We start from the raw sequence: 19,293 nt of genomic DNA on the forward strand, positions 1-19,293 counted from the left end.
GTAAAGAACCCGCCTGCAATGCAGGAGACCTGAGTTGGATCCCTGGGTTTGGAAGATCCCCTGGAGAAGGGAAAGGCTATCCACTCCAGTATTCTGGCCTGGAGAATTCCATGGACTGTCCCAAAGAGTTGGACACGACTGAATGACTTTCACTTTCCTTGGTGTCTTCCTCAGAGACACGAGGCTGAACTGGACCAGAATTGGATTCTTCAAAAACACCCATTTCTTACGGCTGTAGGTTCAGGGGCTAACTTTTCCATGTTGGAGACGAGGTACACTTGTCTCTTTTTGGTACACTGTCTCAGGGGATTCTCTCCACACCCTGTTCTTGCCACTGGGATCGGTGCACCGACTAGCCAGTCAAAGGAAAAGGCCGCCTGAATTCAGGCGGTCTGAACGCCGTCCTCTTCGCCTTGAAAAGACACCCCCAGCGGCCGCTGTCTTGAGGTAGACAGTTGGAGAAAGTGGATTTTCTATCTGATTATGCAGACACTTTCGTGCACCTCCCCTTTCCCTTTGCGCAGCCCTCACTAACAGACAACTAGGATTTTGGATGAGATGGTTGGATGGCATCCCCGACTCAATGGACATGAGTTTGAGTGAACTCCGGGAGTTGGTGATGGACAGGGAGGCCTGGCGTGCTGCGTTCCACGGAGTCGCAAAGAGTCGGACACGACTGCGCGACTGAACTGAACTGAACTGAACTGAGGGTTTCTCGGTGCGGCGGTCCTCAGTAATGGGACAACTAAGACTTCTCGGTGCGGCGGGCCTCACGCCGGTCCCCAGCTCCGGCGGCCCTCGGCTCTCCGGACGCCGCGCGCCCTCCCCTTTAAGGCCAGCCCCGCCCACACGCCCACACCGCCCGGCCCCGCCCCCGCCATCCCCACCGCCTCCCGGCCCCGCCCCCTCGGCCCTCCCCTTTAAGGCCCGGCCCCGGACGCAGACGCGGCTGTGACGCGGCCGCCGGCCCCCGGGCTGGGTACTCTGTCGCACGGCCACTTCCCCCCCGGCCGGGCCCCGCGCGCCGTTCCCCGCGTCCCGCCGAGCGCCCGGCCCCCGGGGGGAGGGCGGCAGACAGGCAGGCAGGCAGCAGGGCCGGCGGGCGCCAGCGGCGCGCATCGGGGACTCACGGAGCCGCGCGACCCGCCGAGCCTGGAGCCGGGCCGGGGCGGGGAAGCCGGCTCCCCCCCGGAGCAAACTTCGCGGCCGGGCGGGGGGCGGCGGGGCCCGCGTCCGGAGCCGGAGGCGGGGCCGGCCGCCGCGCCCGCGCCCGCGGGCACCATGCTGTCCGGCGCGGGCGCCGCGCCCCCGCCCGCCGCCGCCGCGGCCGCCGCGCCGTGCTGCCCGCCGCCCGCGCCGTGCCCCGGCCCGCCGCCCGCGCTGTGCCCCGGCCCGCCGCCGCCCCCCGCCCCGGCGCAGCCGCCGCCGCCGCCGCAGTTCCCCCAGTTCCACGTCAGGTCGAGCCTGCAGATCAAGAAGAACGCCATCATCGACGACTACAAGGTCACCACGCAGGTCCTGGGGCTGGGCATCAACGGCAAAGTCCTGCAGATCTTCAGCAAGAGGACGCAGGAGAAATTCGCCCTGAAAGTAGGTGGCGCGGGGCGGGCGGGGGGCTCCCAGGGCCGGCGCCCGCGCTCTCCCCGGCGGCTCGTCGTGGCGGTGCCGGCGCGCTCCCGGGACCCGCGTCCGGGCGGCCGAGCAGTGGCCGCTGCCGGGCCGCCCTCCCCGCCCCGCGCGCCCCGCGTGTGCCCCGCGGCGGGGGCTGCGGGCGCTGCGGGAGGGTCGTGGCCGCGCGGGCCGGGTTTCCGGTCACCTGTGGGGACTCCCGGGGACTCTTGAGGACTCGGGCGTTTGGGGTCTGAGCGCCTTCCGGCCGAGTCGCCGCGGTTGGCTTCGGGGACCACTTGGGCTCGTCTCCCTGTCTCAGGAAGCGGTTTTCGGGGGGTTGTGGTTCCCGGTCCTCTCGTCCCGCCTCTCCTTTGCGCGGGCACAAAAGGCCCATTACTCATTGAGCTGGTTGGTGGGTTGGTTTGGAGAAGTCGGATCTCAAGAGGTTTATTTAGCCTCGCTCCTTATTTGGGAGCCGGAATGTGTGATTTCACTTCCCTGGGCCTCGTGAGTGCGGCTGTGCCGCCTCGGGGCGCGCGCCGGCCGGGGAGGTGCAAGGCTGGAGATTCCAGGCGCGGCGGCAGGGATTGTTTTGATCCGGGAGCTGGCCGCCTCCTACCTTCGGTGCCCGCGAGGCTCCAGATGGGAGGCCAGCAGGCTCCAGCGCGGTGTCTGCTGTTTCCTTAGTTCCATTGATCATTGTAAACTGGGTCTGGAAAACCACGGCTTGGACCCGGGCTGATTCCACAAATCGGAGATGGCCGCTTGAGTCTTGGACTTGGGCGATTGGTGGACAGTAGGAGGGAGCGTTTTCCGGGAGCTGGGAAAAGCCAACCTCTTTTTATTATTTTTTTTAAGGAGCCTGGTGTGAGGAGAAAGGGGATTTCAGTGGGAATATCTACTTCGAAGTTAAAAATAATGAACTTGGAGGTCTGATGAGTCCCCAGTGCAGTGTGAGCAGGTGTCTAGGGTCACTAAAAAGGTTTTCCCCTAAGAGGGGTTTCAGATCAAACCGCATCTCTAAAGGTGACACACAACGCCTGTTTCCCTTGAGGTGTCTTTAATGATTGGAGGAGGAGAAAAATACTTCCTGTGTTGTATTTTCTCTTCCCCCTCAACCCCTGTGGCTAGCTGTATTTCAGCTATTCGTACACAACTCAGATATGTGTCATGGGTGGGACTGTTGGAATATATAATTAGATATAATAAAACCCTGGTACTTGGGGTTGTAGAAGGCAAACATGTTTGATTTACAGATTTTTAAGGCCTCTAAGATTGCTTTCTTGCTGCTTTCAATTCTTCCTTTCCGGGGAGAACTTCAGCTAGCCTCAGTACTGTCAGATTTCTTTGGTTTTACTACAAGCTATTGCTTTGGACTTTTGAAGAAGGAATGCATCAGTATCCTGAACCCTTTAGTATTTGTGCCTTAGACTGTTCTTTCCATACTCAAAACTGGGGCAGGGAAGGAGAGTGGTTGGTTGACCGTGGCTCTGACCTTGGGGAGTGGATACTGTTGGACCACAGTTAACCTGCACCGTTGAAGAAGTGACAGATGTTCTTTCCAGGAGAGGTTTCTGTCCCCTCTGAGATGCCATCTGCCTTCACCCACCAGCAGTTTGGGGACACTGGCTGCTCATTTTCTTGGATAGTTGGAATATGGCATAAAGACTCAGAACAAAAGCTCTCAACTTCTGCTCCTTACTCTATTTGATAGACACACAAAACTACCCCCTTTCGGGTGGCAATTCAGATTTCTATTGTAATTAATAGGAGAGAGATTTCGATTTTTTTCCCCTTTAAATAAGTTTGAAAGGGAAGAGCCGGCAGTATTTTAAATAACACTCCTAGTTTGCCCTTCTCAGGTTAGAAGCAGGTGACGCTTGAAGTCAGAGTGTGTTTTGACAGGCAGCCTGCTCCCAGATCTCACAAGCTGACTCAACTGTTAAATTGTAGATTTCCCACACATCTTTGTATAAAAACTTAATAATAGAGGAAGAAAGAAGGGATGAGGCATTCAGAGACTGACAGCAGTATCAACAGTGCTTCCACGTCCAAATGCTGGAAAGACATAATTACAGCTGTGGGGGAAGCCTGCTTCAAACAGTTCTGTTCCAGAGACACACCAAAGAGATTTCCAGATCTTGAATCTCGACTAACTTAACTGTAGGTGCTGAGTAGTGAAATGATTTTCAAAACCAGGAGTGTTTTGATTATGAAGCAAGGGAGGAAGATGTGGTGGGGATTGCCTCATCGGAAAGGTGCCTGAAGAGAAAGGGAGGAGGCCTTCTGCTCTGTGTAGAGCGTGAGGCCATTCCTGGGGTTTAGGGCAGAGAGCTGCAGGGTCTCTGACGGGGTTCTCTGCTATCTCATAGCCCTGAGACTTGATGAGAGGTGGCAGCTGCCGTGATGGCCTGCTCCTCTGTCTGTGGTCTGGTGACCTCTTAGTCCTATTAAATGTAATCAGTGCTTTTAAAAATAGCCTCAACCCACCCTGCTATTTCTCTCCATCCACCTGAGAGATGCGGCATCTAAATGCCTTTCGGTTGGTGCGATGACCTGGCCTCATGGTCTCTCCTGGGTACTTCTGCTAAGGTCTGAGTCATACTCATACTTCACTCAGAGTTGGAAGGACTGTGAGTAGAGGTCATCCCATCTGACTCTTTCATTTTGCAGATGAGAAAACCAAGGCCCAGAGCAAAGGCTTTCTTGAGGTGAGACAGCCATGCCCTTGGCAGAATCAGGATCAGAACCCGGGATGTCTGACCTCTTCCCACTTGATAACTGCTGTGACATCAGCGGGCTTGGTCCCAGGACTGGCTGCTGCTCCAGAGCCCCTCACGCCCCAGGAACTGCTCTCACTGCAGGCCCCTCCTTGACCGCTGGGTCCGGGTTGCCAGGTGGGAATTTGTCGCCTCCCAGCACTGACCCCAGAGTTGGAGGGGCAGCTTGTAAACCAACTCAGCAGCTCCGTAAGTGAGTTTTGATCTGGAGTAACAAACTTTTTCTTTAACCACCCCCTCCTCTTTTTAGGAAGTGTTTGCTAGAAATCTTATTTACTATTATTATTTTTTTGTGCAAGAACATGAGAATTCTATTCACTGTGTCTTTAGTAGGGACACCTAGTCTCAACCCACTCGTGCCTTAATTGGTCCTGTTCCCTGCTGCTTCCTGCTTCATTGTGTCATGGTGACTCTTAGGTATTAGCTGAACAAATTTAATTAAAGCCAGCGCCCGTTGTCCCCCTCTGCTGTGTGACTCTGATTCGGTGAGGCATGTTATTGCTTTACAGAGTATAGAATGTTGTAACGTACCTCTGTTTGTCTTTCCATTGTGTGAATTAGAGGAAGCAAAGTTCTGTTCCTTCTCCTTCCCTTTCTCCTGTGCTTCCTCCCCGGGTGACTCGCGTCGGGGCCATGTGGGTTCCTTGGTGTCTGCTGATACCAAGGGCCCCTGATCAGAACCTCTCAGGGTTGGTCTGGACACTGTTAGAGAGAGAGCAGGGCTGCCTCATCTCCGCAGGGCAGGCAGCACCCTCTGCTGTGTGCCTGTCAGGGAGCAAGCAGGGTTAGTATAGCTGGGTGAGAGGCAGTGTTCCAGGTGGGGCTTTGCTGGATGGAATCACAAGGTGAGGGAAGGTTCACTGACTGGCCAGCCTCTTTTATCTCCACTATCATTACAGGTAGTTAACAGTTCTCTGAGCATTCTACCACGTGCTTTGTATTGTATGGAGGATACAGACATTGCAAGTGGCCGTAAAAGTTTGGAGGTCCAGAAACTCTTTTGGAGAAGGGGGAATTACGAACTTAACAAACGCAGTCTAAGGCTGTACTGTCCACTGTGGTAGCCAATGCCCATGCAGACCTGTTTACATTAAAACTAGTTAAAATTGACGAATTAAGTTAAGCTAAGTTAAATTTAAAAGCCAGCTGCCAGCCACATGTCAGTGGCTAGATGTGGCTAATGGCTACTGCACTGAACAGTGGAGAGGAGCGGTTTCGAGCTGGTAGAAAATTCTACTGGGTTTTGCTGGTCTAGGGGTTAAGTTGTGTGGTTGGAAGTAGAGGAACATGGAAGAGGGCATCTGTGAGGACTGAAGGCGCCGAGGACAGTGTGGCTTGGTCCCTGGGGGATGCACACGTCTGCCTGCGGGAGGGGATGGTGGTCGTGGGGGAGCGGGGGAGGGGTCCTGCTGTGGGGAGCACGCGGGGCTGGGGGCTCAGCGAGGAGCCTAACGGATCTTTGTGTTAAAAGCGGATGTTAAAGTGTTTGGGGAGCATGAAGTAAACTAACAGGATGTTATAAAGAAAAGTTACAAATCTTTGAGGTTGGGGCCTGTGGTTTTTTGGGGGAAGGTCTGGCTTCTGGGTTCAGAGACCCTGCGCCTTACTTTGGGCCCTGCCTGTTGCAGCAGGGCTCTTGACGCCCACTGAGGCAGGGTCAGAGCTGGGCCAGCGCGTGATTCCTTTCCACTTAGGAGTTCTGGGCTCTGACAGAGCTTGAAAATAATCTCCAGCTAAGATGTGGGGTCAGTGGCTGACAGCACTGGGGAGAAGGGCAGCCTTAGGACCAAATATTGATGGGTGTCTGGGAATTGAGGGGCTCCCCCCGCCTTTTTAAAAAATCAATTTAATGTCTGGTGGACTAGAATACAACCAGATTCTTATTTTCAGTTTGTGTTCTGATTGTGGCTTTCGTTTATTTACTTTTATAGTCTTATGTATTTATTTTTGGCTGGTTCTTTGTTGCTGAGCAGTTGTGGCGGGTGGGGGGCTGCTCTCTAGTTGACGTGCATGGACTCTCATCGCAGCCTCTCTTGCTGTGGAGCACGGCTCTAGAGCACAGGCTCAGTCGCTGTGGCCCACCGGCTTAGTTGCTTCACGGTAAGCGGGATCTTCCCGGACCAGGGATCGAGCCTGTGTCTCCTGCGTTAGCAGGTGGATTCTTTACCACTGACTCACCAGGGAAGCTCTTAGGGGCTCCTTTTTAGGGGATGAAGGTATTGGTATTCCTGATTAAGATGTTTTGGTTGCTTGAAATCTGAGCTGGGCCATCGTCAGTTGATGATTTTATTGGGAGAGGCCTGGAGGAGCACTGCACCCCTTGGATGTCCTGGGGCTGAGGGAGGTCCCCCTCCCTGCCCACAGAGCCTGGGGGTATTTGGTTTCTGTGCCTGGAGGAATCACGCGTCTGCTGTTCTTCCATGATTCCCAAGTGGCCTTCCTGTGCCCTGGTGCAGGACGCTCCTGGTGGTTTGGTGTCTGTGGCCCAGGATTCACATTTGACTGCCCGCCCCTCCTCTGCTCCAGGGTCCTGTGGAGTCTTGTCTTTCCCCTCTTCCTTGGGCCGCACCTTTCTCGTAGCTGCCGTGACCCATGCAGAGCTGTTCTTCGTGTCTGAAGAGGCTTCAGCTACTCTTGGTCGTGATGAAAGGCTCAGGGACCCATCTTGAAGGGACCCACAATTCATAGCTTAGCGCTCACTTTCCTCACACACCCTGCTCCTCTTTCTTGACCTTTTCCACCTCGCCGAGGAAGAGGCTGGGCCATTCCGGAAAGGTTCAGCCACACGTCCGAGATCTCACCTGCTGTCAGCATCAGAGCCATGTCTTGGGACCCGGTTCCCTGGAACCTTCACTGGGTCTGGGTTCCTTTCGTGTTTTGGTTGCTGGAGGGAGTGTGGGGACTGTGGGCCTGGCAGTGCCAACCTCAGTGTCCACTAACCAGTCACTGGGCTCTTTCCTCATCAGTCGGCTTCGAAATGGGGACGCTGGTAAGGAGATAAGGTTGTGCCACTGAGCATCTTGATGTGTACCAGATATGAAACCAAATCCAGATTTTGTACCTTTTCTAGTCTTTCAGGAAATACTGATATTTTATGTTTTAAGATATGTATGGATGTAAATACCTAGGGATGACTGTATTACCGTGGGCTATGTGCTAGATTAGAAAGAAAAGAAAGAAAGATCCATCTAGTATTGGTGCCCTGCTAACAAGTTGTGTGATGCTGAATAGGTTAGTTAAGCTTCCCAGGCATCAGTGTACATGTCTAAGGGTCAGGCTACTGGTGGCTGCTGGGCACAGTAGTGTGGGGTAGGTGGGCCGTGCTGGAGGCAAGAGGCAGGAGAGCTGGCTGCCTTGCTCCACGTCTGACCATCAGCAGTACCATCCAGCATGGATACCCTTTTGACAGGCTCCTTGCAGGGTTCCAGGGCAGCTTCCGCCCCGTTAATTAATACCATTGCGGACCAGCTGTTCCTTCTCTCATGTGAAGACTTGGTCTGTGTTCCAGCAAGAGCCTCAGCGGAGAGGATGGGCTTTGTAACTCTGTGGGCTGTGAATCCTCTCCTTCCTTAGAAATCAGAAGAACCGGTGTTGTGTGGCTCAGGGTAGAGCCGGGAACTCTCCATCTGACCCTCCTTCCCATTCGAAGCTGTGGGGCCAGATGCGCCGCTTAGGTCGGCTGTGCCCTGCAGTTGTCAGGCTTTGCCTTGGTGTATGTCTGTGTCCATCCAAGTTGTGCTGCCTTCTGATTCACCTGAAGTGATAGTATGGGTTTGGGGCTGTTCGGAGGTGAGAATTGGGAACTGATTCCCAGAGCTTATGGGAAGTTAGAATACATACCAGGTATGCCTGGGTACCCTTTCTTACCCGTGGGACTGGGTGCTAGGGGATGTGACGGGACTGAGGAGGCAACAGGAGAGGGGGATTCCTGGCATCTTCTCTTCTTTTCCTCCAGCCCGTTTAGGGATACTGCAGTGGTTTCAGTCCTGAACTTGGGTTCTCGGTGCCAGGCCAGGAGATTTGGTTGAAGGAAGAGAAGACTCAGCGGAAAGGGGGCTATGGTTGTGCTCAGCCTCTGGCAGTGTAGAGTTCTCGAGGGTCTCTCTTCTCTGACCTGGTAAACACTTTTGCGTGCCATCTGGCAGGGAGGAGAGGCTGGGACGTGGCCCCAAGGTCACCCTTTATCGGAAGCAATGTTCCCTTCTAGGACCAGCCAAGCTGTGTGTGTGTTCTGCCTGGAACCTGAGCTGTCCAGAAGGGTCATATGAAAGGGCACCTTCCTCTTGAGGGATGTTTGCAGGTCCCTCTGTGGTCAGCGGCCTTCCAGCACTCTCCTGGGAGGTGAGGGGTGGTGACCAACCGCAGAACGAAGCCTTTCCTGTCTCAGAGAAGAGGACGGCAGCATCTCTGTGTGGCTTATCTCTGGGATGGTTCTTTCGAACATGAAACAAAAGCAAAATCTCTCTAGTCCCAGGTACGGGGTCCTGGGAGGGGACCTCTTGATGTGCCCCCAGCAGCTCCTACACCCTCATGTTCCTGAGGGGCTCCTCCCCGCTTCCCCCAACATCCCCCCCGCCCCACCGAGGCAGGTCATCGAGTTGACCGCCTTGCTCTCATTTTCCTTTGGACTCTTCATGGTGTCATGAGGCTCCCAGCCCTCACTGGATGTGTGTCACCTGGCGTCCTGTCCAGGGCCCAGAACTGTCACTTAGCCCCTCTTGTCTCAGCTGCTAAAAATAAACCTGCCCTGCTGCCGCCTCCATCTCGGGTCGGCCTGACAGCGGCCCAGGCCTTCCTGCCGCACCGCCGCGCTGGTCCTCACACTCACTGGCGCCCCCTCCCAGTTCGCCCCTTCTTCCAGCCCGAGCTTGGTGGGCGGCCGAGCCGGCTGTGCTAAGAGTGAGCTGTGGGTGCTGGCCTCCAGGTGTTGAGATGCATGTCCGGAGGCTCCGTGGGCTCCTGGAAGGGTCGGTCAGCCGGGGAGGGGCGTGAGGCACTCTGTGCTGGCCTCCAGCTCCGCCTTCCTCCAGGCCCTGCCTGCTGGGGGGCTTCCCTGGGTGGGTGGGGGGCGTGGAGCTGAGTGGGGAGCCCAGGGCAGCTGCCAGGCCCTCACCCCAGCTGCCCGGGGACTGAGTGGCTACCTGCCCCTGCGCAGGGCTCGGCAGCCTGGGGCTTCGGGTTACCGCATCCACAGTGTGACCTCATCCCCTTGGCTTCCAAGAACATCCTCTGTCATGAGTCAGGCACGGCCCCCCAGCCTCCCCCTGGGCCACCTGCAGGATGTCACTGGGAGCTGGGTCTCCTCTCCCTCCTGACTGGGGGGCAGGATCTTGGTGATCTGCGTCCCTTGAGGCCTACTGAGGTGGCGTCTTCTCCTGCTGCCCGTGGGTCCTTGTATCCCAGGTGGTCCTGGTACCCCTGGTACCATAGAACCACATGGGGACAGCTGGCATTCCTGGCTGCCGGATGGACACTGGGAAGAGTGCTCCCTTTATGATTTCGACATTCTCCTCTTGTTCCTAATCCTTGGAGGGTGTTGGTGCTGACCCCGTCAGACAGGGGGCTTCTGTGTCTGTTTTCTGGTGTGGGGGCTTATTTGGGAGAAGGGGTGCCTTGGGGGAGCCTCCGCCTGCAGCTGGAGTCCCATCCCGAGCCCAGCTCCGTGACCGCCTGCTCCCGGCTGTCCTCTGGGGCCTGGTTTGCTCCGCAGGGAGGGATTTCTCTGCCAAGGCCCATGGGCCTCTGGAGGGGAGGAGATGGGTGTAGATTGCTAATGGTTTATTTTTAGCTCTGACAGGAGTCCCTGTCCTTGGGGGAGCCATGCCTTCCCTCTCTTTCCGCTGCGCCGCCCCCTGCATCCTGGGCCTCCGGGCCTGGCTTCTGTAATTCTTAGAGGAAGATGTGGAAGAATTTTAAAGGCAGGGTTCTAGGAGCCTTAGGTGAGGGCGGTCTTTCTGAATGAAGAATCTGTAGATTGCTTGTCCAGTCTGATTTCTGCAGAGTTCAAAGGGGCGGCGGGTGGGGGGCGGTGGGGGGAGGAAGACCCAGAGCCCAGGAGCCCAGGGCGCTTAAAGCCATGTGTGTGGAACTCGTGGAACTCGGAGCATCCGAGGAATGCAGGTGGACGGGGGAAGAGCTCGCGTGCCCTGGAGCTTGCTGCAGTCCGGCTGCAAGGTCATCTTGTACCTTTTCTGTGCTTGGCTTCATACAGGCACCCAAGTCTGAGGAAGGCTGGAGGCCGCAGTGCTCAGTAGCGTCACCTCTCACGCTTACAGAAGCATCGTTTTGTTCTTCCCCTTGGCTGCCGCTCCCCAGCTCGGTATCCCTCCTGCTGGACCCCAGTGGGACCCTCAGGACTTGCCGCCTCTGTGTCCCCCCCAGCCGTGGCCCTCAGTCACCGGTGCTCTCGGGGGAGCAGGGGCCGCGAGCGCCCCTTCACCTGTGCTCAGCTCTGCTGCTCTCAAGGGCACTTTTGGTTTCCTTGCTTTAAATATTTAAAAGGAAAATAAAACCGAGTTTGAGGTCTAGTTAGAGGGCTGGTGGAGGAATGAAGTCTTGCCCCCGGGTTCTTCAGCTAGCATGGGGATTAGTTTGCCTGAAGCACAGCTCTGGTCACGTTGCTTCCCAGCTTGAATGGTGGGTTCGTTTTGTCTGCAGAGCTCAGGAGGCTTCCACGTCCTTCTCAGATCTGACCTCAAGTCTGTTTTTTTCTGAACGTATGCTGCGCTTCAGCCTCAGTGACGTATGTCTCCTGTTTGCTCATGGGACCCTGCTTTCTAACCCTCGCTCCTCCACCCAGCGTCTGTCTCCCGTTGGTCCTGGGTCGTCCTGGCCCCCGCCTCGCCCCAGCCCTTGTCTGGGCCTGCCTCTTCAGCCCTGTGCCTGCGCTGCTCCTTCCTTCGTGACCCCTTTCAGGCCAGAAGTGGGTCTTCCCATCCCTCCCCGTCACACTCGCCAAGACGCTCTTACCTTCTCTTCCTGGTTTTAAGTGTAATTCTCCAGTGTGTGAAGTGCAGACATCGGATGGCAAATTCCGTGAAGACCTACATCGCTGTTATTTTCGTATCCTCTTATTTCTGTGTAGTGACTATATCCATCATTAAAAAAAATTCCAGAGTATTTTGGCCTTGTGCGTTACACCCAGCTGCCTCATGAAGATGTGATTACTGAGCAATAGTGGATGCTGTCTCCGCAAGTGTAATGTGCTAGTGGTGATCCTCAAGGTTTCAGGGAGTGACTGGGTGAGGGACAGGGTTGGCCTGGATTCTGAGAATGAGTTGGGGCTGTAGTGAGGGTCTCCCTAAGGGTCTCTCCCTGCTCTCCCTCCTGTCTGCTAAAAGGCCATTCAGGACACTCTTCTGGGAGGTCTTCCCCTCACCCACTGGGGTCTGCTGACTCAAGCTGGCACCTGGCGTTTCTGCTAACAGAGTTCTCTTTCTCGTAAGGGCCCTGACCACAGTTTCCCATTGATGCCTCTCCTCCCTGTTTCAGAGCTCCTCTGTCTTGTGTTGTGCTGTGGAGATGACCCTCCTACCCTTTGGAGAACTTTAACTGAGGGAGGGACAGGTGTGGAGCTTGCCAGCTCTCCCAGAGTTCTTGGCGTCTTCGAGTCAGCCCCAGACACGCAGAGACACCTGGATGCCGTCCGAGGTGGCCTTCCTGTCTCCTGGCCTCGTCCTGTGTGTTGCAAAAGGGCCAGCATTGAGCAGCATGATGCCGGGACTGGGGTTAGAGGTTTGAACCTCGGGGAACCCTTGAGTTCCAGGCAGTGGGGAGAGAACCCGCCTGGCCTCTGAAGCACCCTCCCGGCTGTGTGGGTCTCAGCAAGTTCTTGAACCTGTCGGGGCCTCGCTCAGCTTTTTCATCATAAATCCAGGGCTCTCCTGTGCTGAAGGGCGCTCTTCATCACTGCTGCTGATGCTCCTCTGCTGGGAAAGAGGTGGTCAGCCTGGGCTCCAGGGCTCCAGGGATTGGGAGCCACCCTCTCTGCCCTCGCTTTCTGCAGGCCGGTGTTCTTTCATCCCTCCCTGGGCTGCCGTACTTTTACTCACTCAGCCTTTCAACTAATGTTTGTAAATGTGAATCCTCTCTGTGCCTGCCTCCTGTCTTCCCTGCTGAGCGGCCATTAGGAGGCCCAGATGGCAGGATTAGCCTGGAGGGGTGACGACTCTGGGTCTTCCTCTTGGGTTTAGACTCCTTTAATACCTCTGCTATGTGAGAAGAGAGGGGTTTAGAACTAGGAGGGTTGATTCTTTTCTCGAAACTTAGACTGGACCCCTTCCTTTCTAAGTGGAATTTGCCCCAGGGTACCTTCTAGCTCTCTGAGATCCAAAGCAACTTACTACTCAAGAAAATTAGCACTGCCAAGGATGACTTTTGCCATCTCCCTAAGGAAGATCAGAACAGCAGAATGAGGGATACATACAGCAATATTCTATCCTCTGCCTCCTTCAGATCACTGTCCAAAGCTTAGCAACACTGTGAAGGGTTTCCAGGTTAATAGCAAGTCTTTACTGAGCAGATACTGTGTATCGAGCATTGTACTAGGTGTTTCACTTACATTCTTGTTAATCCTTAATATTGCAAAGTAAAAGTCCCTATTTTATGGAAGAGGAAATATGTTCGGAATCGTTCAGTCCCCAGCAGTTATTTATTGAGCACTTGCTAAGTGCTAAGTGTTATTTCAGGCTCTAGGGATACCTCAGTGTACCAAGAAGATCAAAAAAAAAAAAAAAAAGAAAGAAAGAAAGAGAAAATACTGCTTGTGTGGAGCTTGCATTCTAGCATGGGGAGACAGAGAAAATGCAATCAGATAAATGATATAGCTTGTCAGAAGGCTGTAGGTACAAAGGAGGACACCCTGGAATGCTGGGAACGTGTGTGTGATGTTGAAGTTTCAAATAGGGGCTCAGAGAAGGCTTCACTGCAAAAGTGACATTTGAGTGAGCCCTAGAAATACTTGAGGGAGAGGCAGGCAGAAGGAATACAAGTATAGAGCCCTGAGGCTACTAATGCTGGGCGCCTCTGGCTTTCCTACCTGGCTCCATGGAGCTTCCAGTACTGCCTCTCCTATAGTTCTTCCCTGACTCTACTGTGATTCAGTACTTAGTTGATTCTGCTCTTTGTTTTTTCATCAAATATTTATGGAATGCTTATTGTGTGCAAATTGCTACAGTGGTCAGATGGGAGCCCTGCCTTTGGGAACTTAGAGTTTAGAGGAGGAGCGGACAGCTTTGTGTATAAAGGACTGCGAATAGCCTGACCCCGCAGTCGGTGCTGTGCCGGTTCACAGGTATCCCCTCTTGATGCTCTCCAACGGAAGCAGTGCCTCCGGGTGGCTTGATCCAGGTTTTACCCGTAAAGAGGTTCAGGTGGCCGACTCGGGGGAAAGTGGTAGAATCAGAGCCTCAGAGGATACAGAGACTCGGGTGGGCTCTTCCAGGACAGATGGGTCGGGGCTGTGGTCCCTTTTGCCTGGTGCGGGCTCGCACCTGTGACCCTCCCAGGGACCGCCGCACACAGACGGCTGGGCAGCAGGAGGGCTGGGCAGCAGGAGGGCGAGAGCCAGGCTGCGGGGCTCCCCAGGGCTCCCATCTTCCGCCGGCCCAGGTCTCCCAGGGCTGTTTCTATAACCGGAAGCGCTCAGGATTGCGCTGACCGGCCATCCATGGAGCTGGAAGGATGGGGTGATGAGAACGGGCTGCAGCCGAGGCCGTGGGTCCTCCTCTGGGCCTTCACGGGGCTCCTCCCTTCCCTGCGGAGTCGCGTCCTTCCTGTGGGGGCCTCCAGGTGGACCCGGGCGCCGGGAGGCTCTCTGGCCGCCTGGCCTCCTGCCTCTCGGGCGCTGGGTGAGCGGAAGTCCGGGCCCAGGATGGAACCGGCCGTTAGTGCGGATGGGAAAGTGAAGCAATGGCTTCGGTCGCTTCTTCCTGAGCATGTGCTGTGACAAAGGAAGTTGCAACATTTTCCCCCCTTTCTTTCGTTCTTTTTATAGAGCAAGAAGGGGAAAAAACCCCAGTCTTCCAGTAAACTTCAGAAAAAGATCCAGCCTTTGCTGGATGGTTCTCCCCTCCCCCACAGTGCTTTTTTAGCATGTGGCCTTTCTTCCATCCTGCTTCCTCAGCCATCCCTGCCGCACCCCTCTTCTCTGAGGGCCTGTGTCCCTGAAGCAGGACGAGAACCTCTCCCAAGAGGAGACAGTAAGGTGGTCTGCAGGAGCCTTGAGGGAGCGTCCTGTCCATTGTCCTCCCCACATACTGAGAATTATTTAAATACGACGGGTGACTGCAGATACCCACCTGGCCTCTTTCTGCAGCTTTGGTCTGTGTTCACTTGGTGCCCCAGAAGGTTGAGGTGGTACCTGTTTCTTGGCTCAGATAACCACCCCCTTTGATAGAGTGTATGTCCAGTTAGATGGTGGGGAAAGAGGCCCAAATGTGGGAGCGAGAATCAAGTTGAAAGGCTACACATGTGAAGCTGGAGTCCTTGGTCAGGTTGAATCTGTCCTTTGTGTTGCACCTGGATGGGGCTTTCCAGGTGGCTCAGTTGTAAAGAATCCTCCCGCCAATGCCGAAGTTGCAGGTTCTACCTCTGGGTCGGGAAGATCCCCTGGAGAAGGTAATGGCAACCCATTCCAGTGTTCTTACCTGGGAAATCCTATGGACAGAGGAGCCTGGCAGACTACAAACCATGGGGTCACAAGGAGTTGGACTCAATTTAGTGATTAAACAGCAGCAGCAGCAGATGCACTTGGGCAGAAATCCAGTTATCTTTTTTGGTGTGCAGATGATACATTTTCCTGATGAAGACTATTGAGGTTTGGAAAAGTAGTGCAGCTTTTTTTTGGTGAGGTTTATTTCTTCTTCCTTGGATATCTGTGGGGCTTCCTTGATCGCTCCGATGGGAAAGAATCTGCCTGCAATGCAGGAGACCCCAGTTCAGTTCCTGGGTCAGGAAGATCTGCTGGAGAACCGATAGCCTTCCCACTGCAGTATTCTGGGGCTTTCCTTGTGGCTCAGCTGGTAAAGAATCCGCCTGCAAAGTGGGAGACCTGGGTTCGATCTCTGGGTTGGGAAGATCCCCTGGAGAAGGGAAAGGCTACCCACTCCAGTATTCTGATGTGGAGAATTCCACAGTCCATGGGTTCGCAAAGAGTTGGACGTGACTGAGCATGTATTGGGTATAGATACCCAATATCTATACTCCAGATACACTATCCTGTATCCCTGTAGTATACTCCAGATATACCATAGGATATCTATACTCCAGAACAGCCCAAAAGTTCCAGTACAAGTCAGCTTTGAGACTCCAGCTTCGGACAGCTGAGGGCTGTTCCAAGTCATCCTTGAGACTGAGGTCCTCTTGCTCTGGGGGAGCTGGGGCCTTGCACCGGGCGATAGGCTCCCATGTCTTGGATGGGGTGATGGCTGCTAGTGTTAATTGCTCTCTTGGGCAGAGAAGGGCACAGCCCTGCAGGGTGAGGATTGCTGCTAAGGCTTTTTGTTCTTTGTCCCTGTTGTCTGCGGTGCAGCTGACACAGAGCTCCTCCTTTCCTGCCATTTTCTCTGAATTGTATCTCCCCGTCACAGGCCGGTCTCTTCAGGCTGGAGCTGACCTCCAAGAGGTGGTGGTGGAAGGAGCAGTCAGAATTTGCTGATCTGTGTGGGTCTCAGAGTGAACGCATAAGCCCTTTTCCACAGCTAGTTGTACTGCTGGTCCAGTAGCCACCAGCCACATGTGACGATTTAAATTTAAATACTTGAATAAAGTTAAAAATTAGTTTCTCCATACAGTAGCAGCAGCCACATGGCAGCTGCTCAAGAGCCGCATGGAGCTAGTGGCTGCTGAGTTGGGCAGTGCAGATAGAGAACGCCCATCGTTTCAGAATGCTCTCACACAGCGCCAGACTCTGAGGCCATTGTTCTGCACCCTGGCGGATTTAGCAGAGCTGGGAGGGAATTTGTGGAAGAACACGAGGAGAGGTTTTGCGGTCCTGGGGCGAGAGTACAGAGAAGGTGATCTTTAGAAAGGCAACTTTTGTTTGTCTTGTTTAGGACTGGCTCCTCACAAACGGTCGTCCAGCTCAGTGGCTCCCAACCAAGTCGATTGTCAAAATCACCTGTGTGGGTAGCATTTGAAAATACAGATTCCTGGGCCCCACTCTGTATTTTACTGAGTCCAAGATTGTGGGGTGGTGTTCAGGAAGGTGTGTTTTTGTCTATGATCAATATCTCTGTTTGGCATCCTATGGAACCTCTTCTTAAATTCCTCCAGTGATGGGGAGCTTACCTCTTTTGAAGAAAACCTTACTCTTAAAAACTTTTTCTGGTTTTATGTTTTTTTAAAGTATTATGTTAATCAAGTCAAAGTTTGGGTCCCTGAAGGTGCATTATTCCTTGGTGCTAGTGGCATTTTCCAGAGCCTCACGGAACGCATCAGCCCATCCCCCCCCCCCCGGCCTTCTGCAGACACCTGTGCGCGGCTGTGTCTGCCACCCCCTTGCCACGGTGGGGTTTCAGAGTACCCAACCTGCGAGGGCCCCCGAGAGATGCAGGCCGCGACATCATTCCCGGGAACCTGCTGATCGTCAGGCCTCGCTGAGAGATCCTGGAGAGGTGCACGTCTTGGGGGACCCTGACGGTGGACGGTCCCAAGGGCCATCAAGCCGGTCATCCCCCAGTGTCCATCCTGCTCCATGTTTCTCTGCATGGTTCACACCTGCTTTTTGAGGCCACTGATCTGGTTTTCTTCAGAGCCATTCAGGGACAGCCATCTAGCCAGATATGACCACAGTTACGTCTGTTTAGAGACCTCCCGTGGCCTCTCCTTGCCTGCAGTATGACACTTAAACTCCTAAATATGGTGTTCAGGCAAGCTGGCTTTGCCCTTTCTTTCTTCCCCTACTCCTACCCCCAACACACCTTTGTGAACACGTGCGCACACTCACGCAAGCACACACACGCACCCTCTTTCCCTTCCTGGGGAGGACTCCATCCCACCCTGTAGTGTGTTTCTTCTGCTTCTTGATCTTCTGTGTCTTTCTCATGTTCATCCTTTTCCTCCTGGTAGAAGTTTGTTTCTACTTGGAAGCTTAGATTTCACTGCCCCCCTCCCCCGACCCTCTTCCCCAGTTCCAGGAAGAATAACTTTCTGCCCTATATTAGTGGTAGTTCACACTAGCTACTGCTCTGAATTTAAATGATAGCCCTCCCATGTCCTAGCCTCTGAGTGCCTTAGGGACAAGAAACGAGAAGGTAATGGCACCCCACTCCAGTACTCTTGCCTGGAAAATCCCATGGACAGAGGGGCCTGGTGGGCTGCAGTCCATGGGGTTGCTAGGAGTCGGACACGACTGAGCAACTTCACTTTCACTTTTCACCTTCATGCCAGAAGGAAATGGCAACCCACTCCAGTATTCTTGCCTGGAGAATTCCAGGGATGGGGGAGCCTAGTGGGCTGCTGCCTATGGGGTCTCACAGAGTCGGACACAACTGAAGCAGCTTAGCAGCAGCAGCAGCCCCAGGGTAAGCACAGTGCTAGGCACTTAGCTGAGCTGCATCAGACCCAGGGAATGGCTGAGCCTCTTGCCTGTTTGTCTTCATTTGGATTCTAACGAGATGGCCAGGAGGGAGTTGGGCCCCTTTCCTAATCCCAGCTCTTTACCCCTGGTGTCCTCCGACCACGTCAGCTTCGGTGAAGAAATGACTGCTCAGCAGCTGATAATTAACAGGCTGAGCGGAGCCTTGGCTGCCTTAGAGGCAAAACTGGTATTTAAACAATAAAGTTGCTAAAGTCAAGAATTAAAGTGTCAGCTTCAGAAGAGCTACATCCAAACACAAGCCCGCCCAGTTAGAAAAGATGAGTGGAGTAATGAAACCAAGGAATTCTCTGTAGCCTTGAGGAGTCCAGGGACAGGAAGCCCTGTGGGGAGGTTGAGGGGCTGGCAGGAGCTGGGGAAGGCGCTTTCCGTCTCTTTCTCGAGGAGCAGGGTTCTGGGGTCTGGGGTTGCTTGGGAAGCCTGGGGGTGCTTCTCTGGAGAGGGCTGTCGGTGTTCCCTTCACTCCCGCTGTCTAGAGGTTGAACTAGTTTTGCTGGGTGGGCAAGAAGAGAAATTTGGGGAAATAGGGTAGAAATAAGCTATGAACTTTTTTCTAAGGTGATAAAACATGCACTTTTGTATTTGGTTATGAATGGAGACTGTTCAGCGTTAGCTCGTGGAATCTCACCTTATTTTCTTCTGATGTTTCCAGGGTTGGGAGGGGAGAGCTGACATAGGGCCCTCCCCCCTTCTTAGGTCAGAACCAGAGTCCTTGGAATTCCCCGACCTCTTGGTGGTGCCCAGAGAAGAACCACAATCTCCATCTCCACCAAAGGTGTTCTCAGAAATGTGCACGCCGGGAATAGTCTGTGGCTTCAGAACAAGGGCAGAGGCTGTAAGAGGCAGAGGTTTCCTGGGTGCGGGGCGGGAGGCGGGGGGGTTGCCGCGGAGCTGAGGGCACCGCCTGGGGCTCAGCTGCTGGGGCTCAGCTGCGGAGGTCAGTGGGAGGCGCCCCTCCAGGATGCACTTTACTGTGAATGAAGCAGGAAGCCCGCACCAGGGTACCAGAGGGGCTCCTGAAGGGGCTTTTCTACAAAGTTACCCCAACACACACGAAGGAAGGGTCTGTCTGACAAACAAGTTTTTTTTTTAGTAGGGGCACTACTTCCAGATCCAAGAGACAACCGGAAATACATAGTTTGAATATAAAAATGCTGGGCTTTCTGGGAGATGCTGACGGTTCATGTCCTTTCTGAGTGTCTGTCACACCCATGATGGGAGGAAGGGTGGGTAAGCACCCTTTCTGGTCCAGCTTGGTTAGCCCACTGTTCCTTTCAGGCTTCTCTGTTGGACTTGGCGGTGTCA

The 19,293-nt window shown here is 54.4% G+C and overlaps 1 protein-coding gene across 1 annotated transcript in view; it reads left to right on the forward strand.

Annotated features, from left to right (window-relative positions):
- Positions 1-951: 951 nt before the first annotated feature.
- MAPKAPK2 (MAPK activated protein kinase 2) overlaps positions 952-19,293 on the forward strand; it is a 45,893-nt gene continuing 27,551 nt past the window's right edge. Inside the window, exon 1 of the mRNA XM_027976142.3 lies at positions 952-1,590. Within this exon, the coding sequence (XP_027831943.2) occupies positions 1,282-1,590 (309 nt within the window). The 5' untranslated portion in view covers positions 952-1,281. The remainder of the gene's footprint in view (positions 1,591-19,293) is intronic.

This window comes from Ovis aries, chromosome 12 (genome assembly GCF_016772045.2).
Source record: "Ovis aries strain OAR_USU_Benz2616 breed Rambouillet chromosome 12, ARS-UI_Ramb_v3.0, whole genome shotgun sequence".
NCBI lineage: Eukaryota > Metazoa > Chordata > Mammalia > Artiodactyla > Bovidae > Ovis > Ovis aries.